Source organism: Schistocerca americana, chromosome 3 (genome assembly GCF_021461395.2).
Source record: "Schistocerca americana isolate TAMUIC-IGC-003095 chromosome 3, iqSchAmer2.1, whole genome shotgun sequence".
NCBI classification, from domain to species: domain Eukaryota; kingdom Metazoa; phylum Arthropoda; class Insecta; order Orthoptera; family Acrididae; genus Schistocerca; species Schistocerca americana.
In genome coordinates, this window is record NC_060121.1 from 595779818 (window position 1) to 595805362 (window position 25545).

Genomic DNA, 25545 nt, shown 5'->3' on the forward strand with positions numbered 1-25545 from the left:
CATTATATAATCTAGCTGATATCTTCTAGTATCTCTAGGGTTCTTCCATGTATACAACCTTCTTTCATGATTCTTGAACCAAGTGTTAGCTATGATTAAGTTATGTTCTGCGCAGAATTCTACCAGGCGGCTTCCTCTTTCATTTCTTAGCCCCAATCCATATTCACCTACTATGTTTCCTTCTCTCCCTTTTCCTACTCTCGAATTCAAGTCACCCATGACTATTAAATTTTCGTCTCCCTTCACTACTTGAATAATTTCTTTTATCTCATCATACATTTCCTCAATTTTTTCGTCATCTGCAGAGCTGGTTGGCATATAAACTTGTACTACTGTGGGAGGCGTGGGTTTCGTGTCTATCTTGGCCACAGTAATGCATTCGCTATGCTGTTTGCAGTAGCTTACGCACACTCCTATTTTTTTATTCATTATTAAACCTACTCTTGCATTACCCCTATTTAATTTTGTATTCATTACCCTGTATTCACCTGACCAAAAGTCTTGTTCCTCCTGCCACCGAACTCCGCTAATTCCCACTATATTTAACTTTAACCTATTCATTTCCCTTTTTAAATTTTCTAACCTACCTGCCCGATTAAGGGATCTGACATTCCACGCTCCGGTTTGTAGAACGTCCTCTTGAGTAGTCCTCGCCCAGAGATTCGAATGGGGGATTATTTTACCTCCAGAATATTTTAGCAAAGAGGATGCCATCGTCATTTAATCATACAGTTAAAGCTTCATGCCCTCAGGAAAAATTACAGCTGTAGTTACCCTTTGCTTTCAGCCATTCGCAGTACCAGAACAGCAAGGCCATTTTGGTTAATGTTACAAGGCCAGATCACTCAATCATCCAGACTGTTGCCCCTACAACTAGTGAAAAGGCTGCTACCCTCTTCAGGAACAACACGTTTGTCTGGCCTCTCAACAGATACCCCTCCAACAGTATAGCTATCTGTATCGTTGAGGCACGCAAGCCTCCCCACTAATGGCAAGGTCTATGGTTCATGGGGGGAGGAGATATTGTATTATGTTTTGTAATTGATTAGGTGAGTGATTCGTGCACACATGTATCTCCATAATATATCGCTATCTATTTTATGATCTTTTTTCATTGTAAGTTAGACCCAGCTAATTGCAGAGTATCGATATTTCTCCACTGAAACTTAGGGGTGCTCATTCATCATCTCAAAGGGGGGGGGGGGGGGGCAGCGATTCACTGATACCTATATCTCGAAAAACTGATTATTAATATTCTTCTTCACCCTTTTTAAAATATTTTAGCATATTTGAAGGAGAAATGAATCACCACCTTGATGTATCAAAAAACAACAACAAAAATGTTTTCTAACTAATTTGTGTATGTAATTGTATCATACAATGCACTTTCATGTTTTCTATCTGTATGTTGTCCTGATGATGATACATCCACATTCATATATCAATTAACTGATGAGAATGTGAATTACTGATACAGTCTAAATAGAGAAGAAATACAACATTTTGTACATTGCTGCACATTCAGAGACCGTGAATAGTTACAGTTGAAAGAAAACAGCCCTCAGTCACTATTTTTAACGAATTAACTTGGTTTCAACACTGCTAGGGTGTCTTCCTCAGAATTTAAATCAAAGAATGGTCTATAACATGATCACAGAATTATGACTGCAACCTGCACCACGGAAGTAACGAACAGCCCTTAGTGGCTCGCCATCACAGTTTTCTTTATCTTGATTATCTTTGTGACTAATGCCCTTTTGGCATATTTGTTATTTTGTAAATGACATATAAGTACCACCAGTCTTACAAGATGATTCCATACTTATACTCTGTATCATACATTTTTAGTCGTGATTCTGTGACCACATTATAGACCATTCTTTGATTTAAATTCTGAGGAAGACACTCCTAGCAATATGGAAACCCAGTTAATTCGTTATAAATATTGACCGAAGGCTGTTTTCTTTCAGTTGTAGCGAAGAAATATGTATTTTTATAACTACTATAAAAAGAAATGTAAGTTATCTACCATTGGTACTTAAAATTTATTTCTAAATTTGGATTAGCTTCTGTTATAATAGTCACAGTGTCCTTACATATTCTCCTCATCATACTTCCCTTAATTGTATCTCCTTTAGATAGAAGAACTTTTCTAGTGTTTTTAATCCACATACATTTTGTAAGGATGTTCTTCATAGATTCCAGAAATAATTGGAGGTAGTTCCTCTCTAGGTAATCCATCTAACAAAGTTTTATTAATTATTTTATTGTTTTCTTTCGTTGTGCTTTCTTTGGTGATGCTAACAGGTTGAATATGTTCTGCTGATGTTAGAATATTGTCATATAACTTATTTTTAATTTCTTCATTATTGAGTTCATGTCTGTGTAGTAATGAATTATTTTCTTTCTGAACATATCTATCTATGTAATCTTTTAAGTCATCAAATTTCATAATGTATGCTCTTTTTACCCACTTCTATTCTATAACACTTGAAAGCAGATTCAGCATCCTCTTCAGTCATTTTGTTGTTGTTACACTCGTTGCTGTGCACATAACAAAAACTTGTCAGCTCAATGTTCTCCTGTATAGTGTGGAGATAATTTAGATTTGATTAACTTGGTAGTTGTTTCACCAATTTTGAAGACATTATATTTTTGTAGTTTGTCTGTGATGACTATGTTGGTCTTATAATTTCAGTTCAATTTTAAATATTCAGTTCTATTCTGAATTTCTTTATTTCTATTTTAAATATTTTGTTGTTTATTGTCTTAGTTTTTCACTTCTTGCTTCCTCTTCTTTCCGCTGTATAGCTAGTTGACTATTTTGTTCTTCTTCTATTTTTAGTTTGTTTCCAAGTTGTTGGGGTTTATTCTACACCTCTTGTATAATCAAATTAGTGAACTAGTATATCCTCAATTGTAATATAGTAATATTTAATCTCATCAGCAACTTTATTTCTTATACCCATAACAAGTTTCTTGAAATTTATTGATGTTAAAAGTATCGATGTTTATTATTCAAAGTATTTGCATTATGTTTTTGAATTCATTTTGAATATATTCACATTCTAAAGCTAATTGCACGTTGTACAATATTTCAGTATATTCTAGGTTTAACTAAACAAGTTTACTGCTATCATTCACTATTTATTATCTCCATGACACATTTCTAATGTTTAAACCTCCATCATTAGGTGGACATAATTTGTTAGTGTGTGTATTTTTGTTCCAATTTTTGGAGGAACATGTGGCACTGGCTAGTAGAGAAAACAAAACACTATATCAGAACATGGATTTGTTTTCCTTTTGAGAAAAAGCTAAACGTATATCTAATGGTAAAAATGAAATAAGTAATATAGAGTACCTCCAGTGGTCACAGGTTCCTCTCACTGTCATAGCACATCACATGTATACTGTCATATTTTGTACACAAATGTGGCATCTGGAGACTTAGGTGCAAAGATCATATAGCAGAAGAGAAACATTATCACAAAGTGCAAAGAATATACATTGTAATAACATTATTACTGAATAATTATTAAATGATTTTGGAGATCTGTATTTTGAGATGTAGAATACAGTCATTGGATTAAATATTTCAGGTTGGTACAAATCCGATTTTGTCAAGTTAATATAGCTTAAACCTCATACTCATTTATGTAACCAGGTGAAACCTAATAGTTTGCAGACACCACATTTGTTTACAAAATACGACGGTATATATGTGACATGTTATGACAGTGAGAGGAACCTGTTACCACTGTTGGTACTCTATTTTACTAATTTTATTTTTACCCCTATATACAGATTTATTTTTTGTCAAAAGAAACCCAGATTCATGTTCTGAAATAGTGTTTTGTTTTCTCCACTATCCACTGCCACAAGTTTCTTAAAAATAATAACGCAAAACACAGATGGAATTTAACGATACTCTAGGTTGTATGTGTTTAAGGACTCAATAAAATTCTTTTTAATTTGTTTTAATTTTTTGGAGGTGAGATTTCCAGCCTCTGAAATTCCAAACATAGTAAAACATACATTTTTGTTAGTGCTTGATGCATTCTTTTTTTAAATAATGGAACCCAAATATCATTAAACCAGGTACCTAAATTTGACACATATTTCTTAGGGTTAATGAATTCAAATACATACATCATAAGTGCCTCAGTATTAAATGTACTTGGAACTGGTTCCAAATAATAGTAAACCATTTCTATTAGATTTTTATTTTATTAATAAAAATTTTTACATGTAAATATATTTTACATACTAGTGATAAAATTGATGCTTCCATATCTTCTACCTGTATGTTACCTTGATAGTAATGTATTCACATTCAGAGATCAGTTAACCAATGAGCATATGAATTACTTACACAATCTAAATTGAGAAGAAATGTGTATGAATATTTTAAAACACAGATGTAAGTTAATTAAAATTTATTTGAGCATTTCTTATGGTAATAACTGATTAATTATATCATTAATCAGTTTCTCTTGTGTGTAACCATTTAAAATAGTGAAATAATTGCGCCAAGAAAAATTCTTGAAGTTTGTTTCATCATTTGGTATAAATTTATTGAATTCATATTGTAATTAAGTCTTAACATATCTTCACAATTTGGATGTTTGTCTTAGATTCTACACAATTGCCTTTGTAATTTGTTTATTGTGCTCTAACGTCATAATAATTGTATTCACAGTTTTCATAAAATAAATTTAAAAGAACAAAAGTTGGTCTTAAAATCTGATGAAATGTTTGAAGAAAAATGTGAGGTAATAAAGTACCAATTTCTCTGTTTCTTTCTCATATTATTCTCATAGAATTATCAACTATTTCATTTATATTTTCTATAAGTCCATCCTTAATTTTGTTTATAGTTCTGAAGTGAGTTATTTGACCTTGATACATCTCTTTAATTTCATTTTTAATTTTGTATTTTCAATGTTTACGAAGTGATGGTACAACTTCTTCATAAACACTGTCTTGAAACTCTCCTGCTAACCTTATTTTTGATTTCATGATTAATTAATACAGACCAGGTTCATTAATAAAATTTATATCTGGATGGAAGAGTAATGAATCGTCACCCTTCAAATCTTTACACCTTTTCCTATATTTTGCCTTACATGATCTGACATTGCCTTTCTTTAGCTTTAAATCGTGGTCTATTCTTTTCATCAATAGTCATGAACACTTCCTTATTATTATATGTAAACTTCTGTCCACAAGGTCAATGACTGACTATTGAATAAAAGACATATATATTAGAATTTTTCGTAATTCAAAGAATAATGCTGGGCTCATTGATAAATTTCATATTTAAGTAGCACTGTTTCGTTTCTGGGCCTACTTTGTGCAATGCTTGTTCAATTGTTGGGCTCGCATCTTTGCTCAGGACTGTCGCATTCTTTGCCAATGTAACTCCTTCCTTTCTTCTATACAGGGGTTACATTTCCTTTGGGGCTTTTCCTGAAATCCTCAGATTTCCTTGAGGGTATGTCTCACAGACAGTCTGTTCTGGATATCAGCTAGTCCCACTTCTTTAACGTCCTTTTCAGTTTCTGTCAGCCAAGTGATGTGAACCTTCTTGCTTTGCAAAGGTAAACAGACAGTTAGTCAATCTGTTTGTAGGCAACCTTGTAACATCGCTATAGAGAGCTTCCTTCTTTTTCTTGCAGAGTCGGAGAACCTCATGATATGTTTGTAGAGCTCCAAGTTATGCTGCCTTCTGAATTCCCCACCTTCTTCTACTGGGCCTAGGATCTTCCTGAGGATACACCTCTCTTGGACTCGAAATTTCTCCATCAGACCTTTCTGGTTAATGGAAAGGCATTCCATGGCATACAGGGCTTTTGGTCGTATGACTGATGTATAGTGCTTAAATTTCAGGTTGCGTGACAGACATTTTTAACTGTAGGTGTTCATAGTCAGTCGATAGGCTTGTTCCAACTTGTTGACTCTTATGGATAACGACGTTTTTCTGATAAGTTGGGTTCAATCCATTCACCGAGGTACTTAAATTTCTCAGTTCTTTTGATGTTTCCCTGATCTAGCACCATCTCTCTGTTAAATTCTTTGATCTTGGTGAAGAACTGTTTTCTCTAGTGACACTTGAAGACCCACCTTGACAGCTTGTTTTCTGAGACCGTTTACCTGCATTGTTGGCATTTCAAGAGAATCAGCAATCCGTGCCAGGTCATCTGCAAAAGCGAGGCAATCTACAAAAAGTCCTTATGGCCTAGGTAGACACCACTCTGAACACCCAAACTGGTCGGTTCCTGGCGCCATTCTCTCACAAATTTTTCAAGGACACAGTTGAAGAGAAGTGGAGAGGGTCCATCCTCTTGTCTAACTCCAGTTTCTATCTCGAATCTTTCTGAGATCTCACCTCTAAATTTGACCTCAAAATGGGTGTTGCTCAAGGTTTTTAGAATGAATCTGCGAGTTTTGTTGTCTAGTCCTAGTCGCTGGAGTACTTTGTTAAGCGTTTCTCTATCAACACAGTCGTAGGCCTTCCTGAAATCAACAAAGGTGATGGCCACCTTGCAGTTCCTCATCTTGGAGTATGCCAGTACAGTTTTAAGGTTGAGGACCTGTCCAGCACAGAATTGGGTCTTTCTGAAGCCTTACTGATATTCTCCTGTTGACTATCCAGTTGATCTTCCGCCCTTGTTAGTAACGCCTTGGAGAGATTCATGTATGATATTGGGACAAGAGAAATTCCACAGTAGTCGTTCAGATCAGCAAAGTCTCCATTTTTGTGAAGAGGATGGTTCAGAACCGTGTTCCAATCAGGTTTCCCAGATGTCCTGGATGATGTCAGAGAGTTTGCCCATGGAATTGCTCCCAGCACATTTACAGAGTTCAGCAACGATAGAGTCCTCTCCAGCTACCTTATTATTCTTTAGAAACTGAATGATTTGTCCAAACCCTTCCAATGAAGCAGGCAGTGAGTCTGGGTTGGGTGTGGTTTGTTTGTAATCGAAGTATTCGCTGGGCGGATCACAGCTGAATAGGTTTTTCAAGTAGTGAGGTAAGAGGTGGCTGTTATCCTCATTGTTAAAAGCCAGTTTACCCTGAGAGTCTCTTAAGTGGAGGCTTGGCGGATTGTATTTTCTGAGTGTCTGCTTGTAGGTTCTGTAGAGAACTCTGAAGTTATTCGTAGCGAAGCTCTCTTCGATTTGGGTTGGTTGATATTGCGTGAAGGTCTGTTTGGTTTATTGAATTAGCTTACCTGTAAGCCTTCTTTGTTCCAAAAAGTTCTGCCAATTTTTCTTGGTTCTCTGACAATTCCACTTCCCCCACAGTGTCAGTCTTTGGGTTAGTGCATTGCCACAGTTTTCATTCTACCATGGATGCTTCCTTATTCTCGTGATGGGGGTGAGTTCATTGGCCATCTTCACAAGAGTCTCCTTAAGTTGGTCACAGCAGTTGAAATCTGTGGTGTTCAGCCCCTGCCTTATTTCTTGTCTGTTTTTACCTCACTTATGTCAGATCTTATCATCTTCAAAGTTCTGTGTACTCTTGTGATTATAGGTTGTAGTCTCATTTTGATCTTTGGGAGGTAGTGGTCTGAATCTAGACTGGCACTTATTAATACCTTCAGGACTTGTTTTTTCTTCTGAGATTTTCTTGAAATGGCCACATGATCTAATTGGAGTTCACCCAAGCTGGTGTTAGGTCAAACCAAAGCCCTCTGATTCCTTGGCAAGTGTTTGACATGAACAACCCATAAGTCCTACAAAGATCCACCAATCGTGCCCCATTGTGGGTGGCTCTCGTATGTGCTGCATAGTTGCCCACTATATTTCTGTACTTTTTCCCTCCTTCCAGTTGGGCATTGAAGTCACCAAGCAGTATGTTGGTGTGTGTCTCTGAAACTTTAGAGAGAATATCTTATAAGTCTTCCCAGAATTTTTCAGTTCTGTGTGGATTGCGTCTGTTGTTCTGGTTGGTTGGGGAATGTACGTTGACTGCACTGTAGCCCTTGTTATCACGTTTGAGGGAGAGGATGGATACACAACTGCTTCGAGAGGTGAAGTCAATCACTGAATCCAGTATTTTCTGACTGATTATAAACCTTGTACCTAAGTGACTTAGGTTCTTCATTACCCACTGATCCACTTTTCCTTTGAGGATTCTATATCCTTGGGACTCGATGACATAATCATCTGTGAATCTGGTTTCCTGTACCGCTGTCAATACTATTTTGTATTGTATTAGTGAAACGGTCAGATGTTTCAGTTTACCCACTTCTAGCAGTGAATTAAGATTAAATGTTCTGAAGAAGCTTTGCCATCTTGGTCTGAGTTTAAATCCAGTGATTTCAGGATGGTTCGACTCATCCTCAAAGCACTTTAGTGCAGACTCCTCAGAATCTAAAGGTTGGCTAAGGTCATTTTGGGTGACAGTGAATGATTACCACCTGGGGTATTGCATTCAGGGAAATTTTCCTCGATGGTTGGTTGAAGATTATTCTTTGCGGGCTGTGGAAAGCCACTCTCCAAGATACTACCCAAGTTGTTTTCTTGAGAGGCTTATTATTCAGGGATGTCACCTCTAGACAGATTGCTTCACTATGGCTAAGGGTTCCTGTCCACGCCACTCTTTACTTATGACAAAGAATGGTAGAAAAAAGGATAAGGCAGGAATAGGATGAGGATAGGACACTGAGGACAGAAAGGCCATTGTGGGACACACTTTGTCTGGCCCCCTCCCTTTCAGCCAGTCCTGCTTGAGTGATCCTTGTTGTAGGTAAACTACTGCCAGCATAGCCCTTTGGATCCAGAGCAGGGAAACTTCATTTTAACAAAATCTTATAATACTTCTTTCTACTAATGTTGTACATGAAAATAGCAGTTGCATGTGAAAAGAGTAAACCAATGAAATATTTGAACGAATATTGATATATACTTAGAATGAAACAAAACTTACTCAAGTGAGAGATGTATTTAGATAAGCTTTAATGATATTTCATTCCACACATGAATACTGACTATAGAATTGCTAGGTATAAATGGAATAAGAAAAATATAAAATGGTATTATAAAGGCATGGCTAAAAAGGTATTACAAGTAGCAAAAATCACATTTAATATATGACAACAGTATATTTGCTTTCAGTTTCATCAAGATAACAAAAACCCTGATATTTTAATTATAAATAACAGATGAGTACATAGTTATTAAGTGTATGGTTACTGTTGTCCAAAGCATCTAGACAGAAATGGTAATAATGTCTTAGGTCATACATGTTTCCCAACTATGAATAATGATCCAGTGGAAATGCATATGGATGACAAAGAGTTGTGATACTTGGAGATTGATAAGGGTAAAGCAAATCTATTTGAAGTTTTCGTTCATGAAACTGGTCATGCTTTAATTTTAAAATACACAGATGTTGATACAGCAACAATGCATCCATACTACGGTGGTTCACATTTAGAACTCTCTCAAGATGACATCGACTCTATTCCAAAAAATACTGACAATAACACAGCCATAAAAACCATAAAGAATCCCAGTTGCTTCATCTGAACCAAATGAATCTTTATGTTAGATGAAGAAGTTCGATCGCCCTGATGGGCTCAGTACACAGTCTGTGTACAATCATATATCATTTGTGAATGGGATTTTATAAATATGTTATCGAAAGTCGTTGAGGATTGGTAGTGATATGAGATCATAGCTAATAAATAACTGGATAACATTTCTCAAACAGGATTTACAAAATAATAGATGAAATATATTAAACACGAAGTAGAAGTTTATTTTATTTGTGTCAATATGCTATACATCATATATTTTTATACATTACAATTAATACCAGGCTATCCTAAGTCAATTTCTAGTAGGGGATTACATAAGATTTTACAGTAAATCATGTATTATTCCTTAATGAAGTTTCCTATATGGCAATAGATGAATGCAATTATAAATATAAAACTAGAGATGTTATAACTAGAAAACTTCCAGAAGGGCATACTGGAATGAATTCTGTATTTAGGTACATTAATGGTTTGATGTATTTCTTTTAGGACAATACTATGAATATAATGAATTCACAAAAAAGTATTTAAAGCTGGAATAGCTGATTTATGTTTATTAACTAGAAAATTTTACTTTTTCCTTCCAAAAACTTTTCCTATATGAATGGAGCACATTCAATCAAAACTGTGTAAATTTTGAAAAACTTAAAATGAATATCACATAAGAGTATACAATAGTAAGCGAATTCCTTGTGTGATTGGAGGTTATAAAAATCACTTTAACGAATTCTGAGTTAAAAACATTTGAAGATACTGTTGTCGATGAAATATGGTGAATGACAGACTGAGACTGATAACACACTCAAAAATGTGTTGATTGTCAAGATATTAAAGAAACAGAATGTTTTTGCCCCAATCCATTGTATTGAGATAAACATACACGTAAATGTATGAAATCTACTATAGAATATATAAAAAATCAGAAATCTGGCTGAGCCTCTTTTTAAAATTCCTTCATAAAACTTTTATATTAAGTAATAGACCAAAGTGGAACAATGTACTGTGGCCTATTTGTGTGATTATTGTAGAAGAGTAATATTACTGATTCCAACAGATTAAGTAAGCATGATAATTTAATTATAGTGCATAATTTACTTATTCCTACAAGGAATCTTAATAATATGAGAGTAATCGAATTAAAAACTAGAGCTAAAAATGTTTGTATTAGTGGCTGTAATAAATTAAAGAAATCAGAATAAATAAATTTATTTATTTTACAAATTTTCCATTTCATCAAGAATTATTCCAAAAGACAAAACAAGATCGAAACATGTACTTAATATTTTCACAGATTTGAGGATGATGTCTTTGGAAAACTTGACCACCAACACAAGATAAGCTCTCATATTACCTTTGGTTGTGGTGAAAGCCATGCCACATCTGTACACAATACTGGCCCAAAACAGGCGTGAATCGCATCCCTGCTGAACGTGTATCGTAAAATATTATAACGTGCAGTGGTAGCTCGTCGCCTGTTTCCTCTTCTTCCTGGATCATCAGATGTCAAATAAATACTACTTTCATCAGTGAAAATAACCCGACATCACCGATCCACTTTCCATTACAGGAGTTCCTTTGCCCACCATCTGCGCGCATCACAGTGTTGGTTGAATATATTGTTGTTCGTAATGGATGTTAGGAACAAAGACTGGTGATGGCTGGGTATTGTCAGGATCGACTTCGCCCTTCATATTTACTTTCAAGAAGGCAGGAGCTCTCTTCAGGGTACCTACGAGCCATATTTTGATGGCAGCAGACATTAGCCACTGTTAACCTCCGGTGACCACTAAGAAGTAGTCTTTTTTTTGTCGTACGATAGGGGTACAATTGTTGAATGACACTGCTGTTGTGTACGCCAATGCGATGGGCAGTTTCCCTTGCTGACAAGTCTTCTTGCTGTAACGATAAAGTGATAATATGCGCTAATCTCTAAGCTTGAAATTAATTTAGAGGTGTGATGGTAGACTAAATAGTTCGTACAAGACGCACTGACCAGTTCAAGATTGAACACAGAGCGACAAAATTGCACCGATAATGCAGATTCCTTTATTTTTACATCATTTCCGGTTTCATGGCACCAAAAGCCACATCTTCAGGTGAATATCTGTGTAACAACAAAACCAGAAGGAATAACAGTCCTGAGACAACATCTGACATGATAAATCTAAGAAATTATATTGAATTTTTTTTTTTAATTTTAAAATTATTAAAACTTTTACATTTTCTTGTAACCAATTCTCGGTTTTGTGTGCTAGCAGCGAATTAAGTATTAAAGGTGTTTTATTTATTCACACCCTACCAATGATTCATTATGGTATAATTTGTTTAAGACTCATCCACCATATTGGATTGGAATCGGGCTGTTTTTACTGAATGATATACCGCCTTTTAACGATGTTTAGTTCTAATCGACAACGAATGTTGAGTACAAATTCCAAGCGTTTTAGCACAAATATTTTAGTTAAGTGAGTAAAAACTTTTTAATTATCTCACGTAAAAATTTTAATAGCTTTCTATAAATTTTTAAAACTTAAAATAATTTTAGTTAGTTATATCAGTGGGTGTCTCAAGGTTGTTATTTTACTGATTTTACTGTTGCACAGATGTTCACCTGACGATGTGGCTTGTAGTGCCACGAAACCGGCAGTAATCTAAAAATAAAGGAGTAAATACAGCTGAAGCAGCTTATTAATATCTAAGATGATTACTCATAGCTGTGGTTGCTCTACCTAGAAGGTTACTTGGAGAAGGATCACAACCTACGCACATTATGAGAGTGGTGAAAAACATTTTTGTCCTTTTTACATAAAAAGTAGCCAGCTGCATCTCTATGCGATGTACGACAATAATGGTTTAGAAGAGTATCCCATAATCATTGTATTTATATTTAAAAATTGTAGAAAACATATATACACAAATGTAAAAAAGTAAGAAAACGCCGTACTTCATTATAAAACATCCATATATAATTCCGTATGTGTACACACATGTGAATCAGGCCTGTTGTAAGCGTGTGGTTGCTAACTTGCCCTCGTGAGAATTCATACCTCATGTTTCTTATGCTGGGAACGCTGAAGCAAGGGGTCTGAGCAGACAGACCCAGACTGAAGCAAAGAAGACGTAGCAACAGTGAGACCTGCCACACCAAATTACGTACAGTCGACAGTTATTACTATTACGTGTACGATAAAAGGCAAGGAACCGTCCCTCTCAACCACACAAGAAAGGAGAAGGAAACGCTTTGGATATTCTGTGATGCTCTCGGAAAACTGTCACTCGTTATTGGCCGACTGTCGACGCCACTTGAGAAGTTAGAGAACAGAGATCCTAGTCTATGAAACACTGACGCGTTGCTTGAAGAGAGAGATAATTCGGCGTCAGTCATGCGGTTGTCGAAACTTTTTCAGTCTACAGCCAACGATGTAGAACTGGTTTCACCATAACTCTCATTGGACTTGAATCTTAGTGCAGTTCTTGTGCTCCATCTATGTACATCTTTATAGTTGCTGGCGGACAGAAAAGTCACTACTATTGAAGTTCAGTGTTGATTACTTGGGATTTCTTTTCTACGAAAGTTTCGTTAGTAGCTGAACACTACATAGCTGTTCCTACCACAGAAGACAAAGCCGCCACACCTTCCGGCGTTAACCTAACGAGAGATAGGCGTTGGCCGCCCGCAACTCCTAAGGACGACTGACAGATCGCTCAATCGCTACTAGCTTTCCAACACCGTCAGTTGCTGATAATGCTTTCTCACATGATTACGCGGCATCTATGAGTCCTTTACGATGGTCTTCTCATTTTATACGCCACCAAGTCTGGTAGCACCACTAAACAGAAATCACACCAGTGCACTCTACCTGTCACAGAGAATTGCATATCAAGTCATTTATTTGCCTGTCAATGGTGTGTATACAGACGAACTTACATTGGCATCTGATCAGGTCTTCTAGATACTTCACTTTTTTTGTCAGGTAGTGTACATGCACAAGCAGGAGGTGAGAAAATTAAACATTTTCACGATGAATCATGTAATGATAATGAAGAATAGCTTTCGTCATATTCGCAAAACTTACACGGCGGTGAGGGTCTCATCAAGTAACAGGAACAAGATTGTTTTGTCATCTGCCGTCAAACCCGTAATCACTGGATTATTTATTAAAACTCGCTGGGCTTTCTTGTTTAGACGATTCTTTTTTCAGTAAATTTTGCACTGACACGCATTACTAATTCTGATCGGAATTATTACAAATATGACTTGGCAGGCATCCATGCTGGTGAGTGGATCGGCCCCGCCACCGCTACGTGGATCATCAATCAGATACTGACCACCAATGACTCGGCCGTAAGGGACACCGTGAGGCAGTTTAACTTTTACGTCTTCCCTAACCTCAACCCTGATGGATACGTATACACTTGGACCACGGTGAGTAGCACACTAAACTTTATCAAATTTATCAGGTTAATAGTCTGTATGCTATTCAGTTTTGTTGAATTAATCGAATATATAGGGTATGTAAGTCCAGTTCGGAATGACAATAAGAATTTAGTTAATGTGATGTTGTAGATTGCCGGCCGGAGTGACCGAGCGTTTCTAGACGCTACAGTCTGGAACCGCGCTACCGCTACGGTCGCAGGTTCGAATCCTGCCTCGGGAATGGATGTGTTGATGTCCTTAGGTTAGTTAGGTTTAGGTAGTTCTAAGTTCTAGCGGACTGATGACCTCAGAATTTAAGTCCCATAGTGCTCAGAGCCATTTGATTTGTTACAGATTACGACATTAACTCTAGAATATAATGTCGTTGTTTTTCTTTCTGGTCCAATTAAATCCAGATAGAACTCGGTATATTTGTTTATTTAGAGTATTGCTTCCTAAATTTATTTCTTTGACTACACTGTGTTATATGAATGGAAACCTAAAAAATTTGAAATAGCTGTCACTCAGTGAAATATATTTTCAGAAACATATTCCAAAATTCCGGCCAGAGGTTTTCATGACTGTGCACTAAAACTTGTTTCGCCGTTCCAAGAAGCATCCGGAGCGCCAATGAAGATAAACGTAGGCTACTAACACCTTGTCTTGGGTGTATCTGTGTACGTGATGAATAACTCTAAACTGTCACCTCGCATCTTTCGTAATGCATATGAGCAACTGAAGAGTGTTCTCAGTAGACAGATGTATGCACAGCGGCCCATAATGTTAACCAATACATTGATTCCTAGAATGATGGAAAATATGTTTTACATGTTGTTATTACCAGTTCTGAAACAAAGTAATGTATATTTATTCTATGAAATAATTTTAATTACAGTGTATGCTGGTGCGTTGTAGTGACAGTAATACATTCACTCTATAATCGTTGTTGTCCCCTCCCCCTCCCACATCAACAAACGCAAGTAGTACAATGTCTCTAGCCAAGGTGATGTCTGACGTTACACATGAAAGTTATATCAGACTGTCCTTGAGAGTGAGCACAGAGATTTTCAGTTTACGTCCGAGTAGGATAGAAAAGTATACAGGTAACCTTGCATGTAGTTGGCGTAGCTAGAGAAAGGCGCTGCGTAATTGATGCTGTGAGGATAGGCCACGAGTCATGCCTGAATCAGTCAGTAAGACCATTGGCAGGGAAGTGCGAAGTTTCGGGTTCGAAACGCAGTCCCGCATAAAGTTTTGATCTATCAGGAAGTTTAGAAAGTAGCCTCTGCCTTGGAGTTTCTCAGTAGCTTCTGGACTACGGGAGCTGATGTAGAGTACAAGTGCTTCCCAGCTGTCGTCGTGCTCAGGATTGACATCTGTCCGCAGGATCGCAACTGGCGCGGGACTCGCACCCCATACACGCCGTGCTACGGGGCTGACCCGAATCGTAACTGGGACTTCCACTGGGGAGGTAAGTTTTGAATCTACAGCAAGTACTGGTCCGCCTTTCACAATACTCGTATGTCCATTGGTATCTACTGAGCGTAATTATCTCTGTGTCTTTGTACACAGTGGTGCAGCAATTAAATAACCTTCCTAACGTCGATAGTATTTACGATTCTCCAATACTCGAAACTAAAATGAGTATTACATATAATTAAGGATAAATTATACGTGTATGTAGGTGACTTTTATCTTTTTTCTATTGAACCAAACACACTCTTTAACTCGGGCACGAATTATCAGTTGCCAGATCACGAAAACATGTTCCAGGATTTAGATACGAGTGTCCATTGGCATTATCCTTTAACTTTATTCTAGGCTAATTGCCATAGGACACGTAGTGAAAAGTGCGGTAAGAGTTTCAACCAACGTCGAGATGAGAGCTGAGGGGATAACTGAAATGGGTGTTGGTTGTAGTAGGTCCGAAACGACGAAGAGACTTGTACAGAACAGACCAACGCGGCGAGACCCCAGTCATTGAACATGCGAGAACAACAGCAAATCATTGAGAGCTAGAGAACTCCATCCCTTTCATCTATACACACTGTAATTCTCTTTGAGTTTAAATATGCATGTCATTGGTATTTTCTAGCTATATCTAGGTTAAAGGTGTTCATTCTGTAGTTTGCTACAACTAACAAACGCTCTCATAAATCTAGAAGCAACTGCATAGATACACGAATAAATGGCCTCAGTAGTCATGTGTTCACAAGCATATGTGTTTCCTCACCAACAGAAGAAGGTGCCAGCTCCACGGTGTGTTCATCGGACTTCGCCGGTCCAGAACCCTTCTCCGAGGTTGAAACGAGAACCTTCTCAGAATTTTTGGCGAGTCTGGGCGACGACTTCCAGGTCTACCTAGACTTCCACAGTTACGGGCAGATGCTCATGTTCCCGTATGGCTTATACAGCGTGACAGCACCGAACTACGACGACCTGGTGAGTCTTCTGTGACAGCATTATTGAATCAGGACCGGCGTATTTATTTTGTTCTGTTTGTTAGCGTCACTCGATCTGACTTTGTAACACTATTGTAGTCACTAGCAGCTAATTAACCATTTATGTAGTAGACTTTAGCTGCAGAATATTAAGACCAAATTGAAACATTAGCGACATTTGTTTGAAGACATTAAATAATTGTGTGCTTACTTCTTGGTCAACATAAATCCCAGTATAAAGTTTCAAAGTAAAGTCCCGGACTTCGTTATCTGAATTATGAATCAAACTGGTCTTGCGGTGGACACAATATAGGTAAAACAAAATAATTAATGTAGAAGTAAAAAGCTGGCAGCATATGTCCACTACATGACTGCGTGACAGCGCACATACGTCATTTCTTGTAGGGAAAGCCTGTGCAAAGAATGTGTTTGTACCAGTCCAGAAAGCTACATATGTCAAAGACTGAAAAAGTAAACACACATCTGACTACGATGGCAATATCTCCACTGGTTTATCTGTAAGGCCAGTTGACCGAGTTAAAGGGCCTCACTGATTTCCACATACATAAAAGCTTCACGTTGTCACAGCTCGTTAAACTTCCTTTACGAAGTTTCGAGTTACAAATAGATAAGCATAGCTCTGTGCTGCGGGAGGCTGTAACAGACAGAGTATTGCATAAGAAATTACTCTTAGAATACATGGGATGTCGCATTGAGATGATATTTGGTAAAGGATACTGGGCAGATGGGAATGTAAATACGAGAAAATCACTCGTGAAGCCAGAATTAATTTACAAATATATATTGATTTAATCAAGAACTACTTGAGCAGGCACTGACGGTGCTCTTGCCAACCAGTTGAATAACTAGGTTTTCATACAGACTTATATATTCTCCTGTAAAAAGCGGACTTTTTATTATAGATCGTTAATATGGATGATTCGCTCAACGTGCTCCAGAAATGACTCATATAAATAGAAAAAGCTAACTAACAAAAATAGAATGTAACCTAAACTTCGATTTTTCTTAAGACTTCAAAGTTTTATGTTTTCATACTTCGTTTGACTGCGTACAATTTACCTTAAGCGATTACAATATAAAAAAGTCATCGTGAAGAAAGAAAAAAATTCGTTCTTCTCTCATGTTTCTTAGATGCATTAGAAACGACGTCACCATTATCCAAAACCTCACTCAATAATATTAAAATGATGCCACCAAAGTAGTTAACACTTTTTTTCACGAAAAGACAACAAATGAAACACGCATTGAATGACTCGCTTGACATTTTGTACAGAACTGCAAGTTCTTTTCCTGTTGTTACATATACAGTAACAACTGAAAGGAAACTGTTATTAACAGGATTCGGATTATCAGTTTTCTGCGACTGGCTGAAACTTTTAATTTTCCATATATTTAATGTCGGCAATATTTCAGTGTCTCCCCAATACACACAAAAGCGGAAAACAATTTGTATATATCTAACTGATCAAGATTGCACGCTCTTGGAAAACTCTTTAAATTTTCTGTACGTCAAGAACATTTTAAACTATCATTTTGTTATGTGCTACGGCATTCTTTCAACACTGCAATTTCGTATTAAGTTTTTCGATTACTAATATTCTGCATCTGTGTATCAGTTTTGATACATAGGGCAATTATGATAAACGGGAACAAACAGCAGGAAAAGATCGCTAAGTGGATACGTCGCAAGAGAGACGCTATGGACATATGAAAATGCGTGGGAACGTGTTCCAAAGGCGGTACACCCACCTGAAGATGGAGATAAAATATCTTTGCTGTGTATCAGAGACTGAAAACATACATCAGAGCACAGCAGGTAAGTGTGAATAGTCTGTCTGTACTAGCATTTTGGTGATGTTGTTGCAGCAGACCATCAACACCAGTTCAGCCTCAATGTGTGGTCGAGGTACAGTAAATGTTGTCGATTTGCATCCGCACAGAAATTCAGAAGTGAGCTGGAGCATGCAGCACCCACCTCACTCTTCGTACCATATAAGGCACCAGAAAAGGAGAGAGGATCACAAGCAGGAAGAGCAGATGTGTTTCGCCTGTCAGACGTGATGAACGGATTACTGGTCCCATGAGACAGTTGCGAATAGTCCCCACCCGCTTGCTGAGAGTGTCTCAGTGTTGGTGATTCGCTGCTACCATTCCACTCAAACACTAGTACACAGGGGACATTCGCACATATCTGGTGTGTTTACATGTGAGCTTTCAAAGGTATTACATATCTTTTATCTCTAATTTGAAGTACATGAAGCTCCCGTACAATGCAATCCTGGCCATATGACTATATGACCACTTTTACTCCTTATCTTCTTAGGGATAGTTTGTTGCAGTTTGCCCACATTTATCAAAATCACCCTGTACATCAAAACTGATACACTGGTTCTCTTTATCTTCTCAGGGGCCATTTCCTGTGTTTATGCAGTTTAGCAAAATTATCAAGTACAAATACTTAAACTTCAGTAAATAAATTAGGGCAGTGACTGGAATTATTGAAATACAAAGTACAGAAAAATCGTTAAAACTATGATCAACTTAAAAATTTTACGAACATAGTCCTAATGTAATGTTTAACTACGTTCCTTGTTTGTACTATGATAATAATCGTATATCATTGTTGGCCCAGAGACCCCATCTGCATCTACATCTACATGATTACTCTGCAATTCATAATCAGGTGCTTGGAAATGGGTTCATCGAACCATCTTCAAGCTATTTCTCTACTGTTCCACTCTCGAAAAGCGCATAGGAATAACGAACACTTATATTAGGTATTAAAATCCATGGAGAAGAAATAAAAACTTTGAGGTTTACCGATGACATTGTAATTCTGTCAGAGACAGCAAAGAACTTGGAAGAGCAGTTGAACGGAATGGACATGGCCTCGAAAGGAGGATATAAGATGAACACCAACAAAAGCAAAACGAGGATCATGGAATGTAGTCGAATTAAGTCGGGTAATGCTGAGGGAATTAGATTAGGAAATGAGACACTTTAAGTAGTAAATGAGTTTTGTTATTTTGGGGAGCAAAATAACTGATGATGGTCGAAGTAGAGAGGATATCAAATGTAGACTGGCAATGGCAAGGAAAGCATTTCTGAGGAAGAGAAATTTGTTAACATCGAATATAGATTTAAGTGTCAGGAAGTCGTTTCTGAAAGTATTTGTATGGAGTGTAGCTATGTATGGAAGTGAAACGTGGAAGATAAATAGTTTGGACAAGAAGAGAATAGAATCTTTTGAAATGTGGTGCTACAGAAGAATGCTGAAGATTAGATGGGTAGACCACATAACTAATGAGGAGGTATTGAATAGAATTAGAGAGAAGAGATATTTGTGGCACAACTTGACTAGAAGAAGGGATCGGTTGGTAGGACATGTTATGAGGCATCAAGATATCACCAATTTAGTACTGTAGGGCAGCGTGGGGGGTAAAAATCATAGAGGGAGACCAAGAGATAAATACACTAAACAGATTCAGAATGATGTAGGTTGCATTAGGTAGTGGGAGATGAAGAAGCTTGCACAGGATAGAGTAGCATGGACAGCTGCATCAAACCAGTCTCTGGACGGAAGACTACAACAATAACAACAACAACAACAACAAAAAAACAATGGTACAGATATATCTGTGTTGATACAGCCTCTCTTTTCCTATCGCTGTCCTATAATTATTTCCTGTTCGCGCATTCTGGCTGAATCCTTTATTTCTTTATTTTGTTCTTTTCCTAGTGATATGTGTACCCTGTTGTTGATAAAAGTGCGTTCATACCGAAGAGTGCTCAGAAATGCTAGTACTGAGCCGTGCGGCTCGCTTAGATCTCTCTATTGTCGGTTGTGACCTCGTGCTGCTATCTTTGTCCGAACACGCCTCTGTGGTGCGACAGCGCGCCTCGCAGTTGGGAAGTTGGCTCCAAGTAGCACGGGGTCCCAGCCGCGCGGGGTAGCCAAGCGGTTTGAGGCGCCTTGCCATGGTTGGCACGGCTAACCCCGTCGGAGGGTCGATTCCTCCTTCGGTCTTGGTTGTATGTGTTGTCCTTAGCGTAAGTTAGAGTAAGTTGGATTAAATAATGTGTAAGGCTAGGGACCGATGACCTCAGCAGTTTGATCCCATAGGAACTTACCACCAAAAAAAGCACGGTCAGAGGAAGGACCGCGGCGTGCAGGAAGTGACCACGTAGCGCTGAGCCTGTTGCGGGGCAGGAGGGCCTTTTGGACGGCCAGCGGAGTTGTATGCAAGGAACGCGACGCACCAGTGACTGACTGTGAGTAGCGTCGGCTGTTTGTACCTGCCGGGCTACGTCTAGGGGAAGCGATCTTAAAAAAATAATTAAAAAGATCAGTTTGAGACACATTTTTACGTTGTGGGCTGTGGGCTGTTGGTGCCTTGTTGTTGAGGTGCTGTCTGAGACGCCTCAGTGAATCAAAAGTTTGACCGTTTATGTTAAACTGTACGCAGTTGGTTCAATGGTTCAAATGGCTCTGAGCACTATGGGACTCTACTGCTGAGGTCATTAGTCCCCTAGAACTTAGAACTAGTTAAACCTAACTAACCTAAAGACATCACAAACATCCATGCCCGAGGCAGGATTCGAACCTGCGACCGTAGCGGTCTTGCGGTTCCAGACTGCAGCGCCTTTAACCGCACGGCCACTTCGGCCGGCTGTACGCAGTTATCGTGTATTGGACAGCAATGCGTTCTACGGGAGTAGGTCAAAGGCTGTGCGCACTCTAAATAGTACTACTCCCTAGTGAATTCATGAGTTTAATTTACTATTCTGCTTGCTTAATTGGTGTTGCAGTACAGGCTGTAACGGTCTTCTTATTATGTGTTTATTTTCAAGAATCTTAGAATTTAGGCATCTTTCCTTGTTAAAAGTATAAGCAACTTTAAGTATGTTGGTTAAGCTCTCTGGCTGCTTGTCATTTGTGCGTTCATGGTTGTCCATAAACTACAATCTGAGTTTGAGCAAAGTTTTAAGTTGGACTTCTAGGGGTCTGCTGTTTAGCCTTATGCAACGGTTATTAGTTGGAGGCTGCATTATTCGAATTGCTTCTCAGTAGTAACAGTCGTATGAAATTCGCCCAAGCTGTCATTATAAATTTAGAGCTGATTGGCGAAATATTTACTCTAGTTATTCAAGTCCGTCACTGTCTGATTGTGATGAAACGACCTCTTGAATTCTTTTATTAATACTTACGTCAATTTTGTTGTAGCTACTGTCAAAACTTAAAATCCCTCTTGTAGTATTAGGCGTACGGTTTCCTGGTCAATTAAGTCATTTAATTAAACACTCTATTATTGTTGTACCTCATTTAATGTTGTTAAGTTTAATAGTGGGTCTTTTCACTCTTCCCCTCCATTGAATCGTTTTGTTGTCGCATCTAGCAATTAATTTGAAACAAAATTTCTTAAGACTCTGAACTTAGTTTGCTTTTACGTTTGTTAAATTCATCAACTTCACAGCTGTCATTAGTTTTGAATTTTGAACAGAAGCTTCCACCACTTACAAGAAATAATCCAAATAATTGCAGCAAGATCTTCTGACAGTAGTTCGTCACTGTAACGTCACTGACTCACTATGCTAACGCAGTTTGTTAAAGGAATGCAGTGAGTTCTCAAGTAGGTAGCTTGACAAAGGAAATAAAATACTTACAGTATTTGCTAAAAGTAGGTGACAGTGCATATGATCATCAGAATTAGCATCGACGTTATGGTTTGAACTCTAAAGCTCTTCAATGGCCCAAAGAAATGACGCCATGTTTCATCGTCAGTGATCTGTGTGTCAAATGTAAATATTGGATTTGTTGGTATTATTAGTGCTGTTCTAGAGGTATAAACTGTATTCACTCCTTGTTGATGTTTACATCGTCGATATAAACTCATGGATTACACAATACTATAGAGTTATCAAAAAGCCCCACCCTGTGTCCATATATTTGTAATGATCACATTGTGTTAATGCGATCTTGGCAAAGGACAGATCTGAGGTAGTATGACTATTCTTCGTTATTTATTCCAGAGTGTCTGTGTGTACACCACCGTTTTCGAAACATAACCACGTCTAATCCATTTATCATAAAATACCTCATTGAGAATATAATGGGCTGGTGCTCCATTCTGCTGCAACCATGCACGACCACGCGGTTCCCGATCCTGCAGGTGTGGAATAAACCAATTATCGAACATGGTGACATACTCAATTTGATTCACAGCACCGAAAAAGAATTGCGTACCTATAAAGTGGATTGTAGACATTGCATCCCAGATCATGACATGCAATGGATTGTTTTCACGTTCTTTACAAAATGTGAGTTTTCTTTATTCCAGAAATAAATATTTCTAACTTTTGCACTGTAGTATATTGCACACTTTTCCGGAAAAACCCTTTCCTCCACAAAGGAAAAGTTGTAAAAAAAGCAGCACTAGCCCAAAAACCTGATGACCTTTGGCATGTCATTATCACTCAATTCGGTAACAAACTAATATTTAAATGCTTCTCTCTATATGGTTCTGTAATGCCGAGTCCATCTTATAGAATTATGGAACATGTTTTATGTTCAGCTCCAGAATTATGACGTTTTTGGAGTACGAAGATCTCCACTGCTATAATCAACATTGATTCCGCAAACAGGGATCTTGTCGAAACTCATCTAGTTGTGTTCCTCCATGAGCTGCATAATACTGTAGACAATGGCGCCCAGGTTGATGCCGTGCTCCTTGACTTCAGGAAGGCCTTTGATAACGTCCCGCACTGTCGTTTAGTGAAAAATATACGAGCTTATCGAATATTGGACCAGGTTTGCGACTGGACTCAAGACTTCCTTACAGAAGGAACACAACACATCACTTTTAAAGGAACAGAATCGACAAACTTACAGGCAAAATCTGGAGCACCCCAAGGATGTGTGATAGGATCGTTACTGTTTACAATGTATATAAATGATGTAGTAGCGTCGGATGTTCTTTAGGGCTGTTCGCAGATGATGCTGTTGTCTACAACAAAGTAGCAATGCCAGAGATGCTATTGATTTGCATATGACCTGCAGGGGATCGATCAATCGTGCAGGTTCTGGCTGTTGATCCTGAACGTGAATAAATGTAACGTATTACGCATAAAAAGGAAGAGAAAGCCACTACTGTACATAAAAACGATTAATAAGAAATTTCTGGTAACAGTATCTACCGCAAAATATCTAGGAGTAACTATCCAATGCGATCTTAGGTGAAACGACCACATAAACAAAGTAGATGTCAGATTAAGATTCATAGGAAATATCTTAAGGAAATGTAACTCAGCCATGAAGGAAGTGGCTTACAAGGAGTTTTCTGCACCGATTCGTTAGTACCGTTCATCAGGATGTGATCCTTACCAGGTATGACTGGCAGAAGAGAGAGCTAGAGAGAGAGAGAGAGAGAGAGAGAGAGAGAGAGAGAGAGAGAGCAAAGTGAAGATACAACGAAGAGCGGCTCAACAATCACCTTTTCCGGATGTGACAATAGAAGCGTTGTGCATAACGGAGAGATTTATTATTGAAATTTCGAGAGAACATTTTTCCAGGATGAGTCGGACAACATATTACTGCCTGCTATTATAATAAAATTTGAAAAATTAAAACCAATACATAGGCCTACCGACAATCATTCTTTCTACTCCCATTCGCGAGTGTAATAGGATAGGAGGCGGGGAATCAGTTAGTGGTACCAGAAGTAGCCTCCGCTACACACCACGAGACGTAGATGTAGATCCAGTATGGAACTTCCAATTCCTGTGAGCGCTTACGAATGGACTTCTTTGGCGAACGTCCGACACACGCTGTAGACCCTACACATGTTTCCAGTGTTGTTGGTCGTCGTCCTGAGCAGGACTTAACTTTTACGCAGCCAGCTGCAAAGAGCTTTTCCTCACACTGTAAAATTTTTGGTTTTGCTGGGGGAGCTTTCTGAAACCTGAGAGTGAAACAATGCTGAACATCTCTTATTGATTTGCCTGCACAGGGTCATTCGTGAGCCAACGTCCTCGTTGCCATCCATTCCTCTACGGTGTAAGTAAACTTATCAGCCGTGATTTGAGCCTGTATCAGCACCTACAACAAGAACAAAAACAACAATTCGTAACATCTACGTAATATATAATAATACATAGGGGTAATGGAACTTTTTCATCATCCTGTAGAACACACAAGCACTCATCAAGCATCCACACCCGTTGACGACGGTACCGGAATGAGTACGTCTGGATGAGATAGTTGTAGGCATACCTGCGAGTCCCCCCTCAGTACAAATAAACGAAGCTCATACGATGATTAAATTAACACCACCCGGATGAACACTGTTGGCATATTCACTTCTTACAAAAAACACAGATTTCATAAGTGAATGTCTGACTAGACTACGTTTCCGCATATTTTAAACGTCAGGAGTCATATTTCCTACCCCCATGTTGGCCGTTGCACCATTAGTCAGCTAACATACGCATAATAGTTTCGTGAGATATTACGAAGATTGACCTGCTACCCAAAGTAGCAAGTTTTATTTTTATATTTCTCTTTATTAGGCAGTAATCCTTCGTCGTTTGATGCTGCCCTCCATCTTGAACTATGTTGTCATATTTACCGCTGTTTTTAGTACCAGTTTAACTTGAACTATGTTGTCGCAAATGCCCTATTAACCATTCCCGTCTTTTGGCAAACGTCGTCTATAGAAATCTATCTTAACTCACTCATATTAGAACTATTCGATTTTATACACGATATTATTTCCACATAGTTTTTAACACAGTTTGATGGTACACGTTCCCAACTTTTTAATGTTTTCATTTCTTGATTCCGTAAGTCCACGTTTCATTTTCATGTAATACTGTATCCATGATGTACACTTACAAGAACGTCTCCCTCAGTTCCATATTAGTATCCGATATCAGTGAAGCTTTGCATGTGCCAATCCTCTTATCATGTCTTCCTTACTTTCACAGTCTCGTGAAATCTCACTTCCTATCTAGCAGAATTCCTCCACTTCCTCCACTACAGTATCGTTACCAGTTTTGATCTTGAGCAAGTCTTCAATCTCCTTCCACCTACTCTGAATCACCTTCGCATTTGCCGTGTT

At 38.1% G+C, this 25545-nt stretch overlaps 1 protein-coding gene across 1 annotated transcript in view; it reads left to right on the forward strand.

The window, feature by feature from the left end:
* Positions 1–25545, forward strand: part of LOC124607168 (zinc carboxypeptidase-like) — a 149484-nt gene that overhangs the window by 88145 nt on the left and 35794 nt on the right. The window contains exons 6-8 of the mRNA XM_047139382.1: positions 13816–13976; positions 15354–15438; positions 16207–16409. Of these exons, the coding sequence (XP_046995338.1) occupies positions 13816–13976; positions 15354–15438; positions 16207–16409 (449 nt within the window). The remainder of the gene's footprint in view (positions 1–13815; positions 13977–15353; positions 15439–16206; positions 16410–25545) is intronic.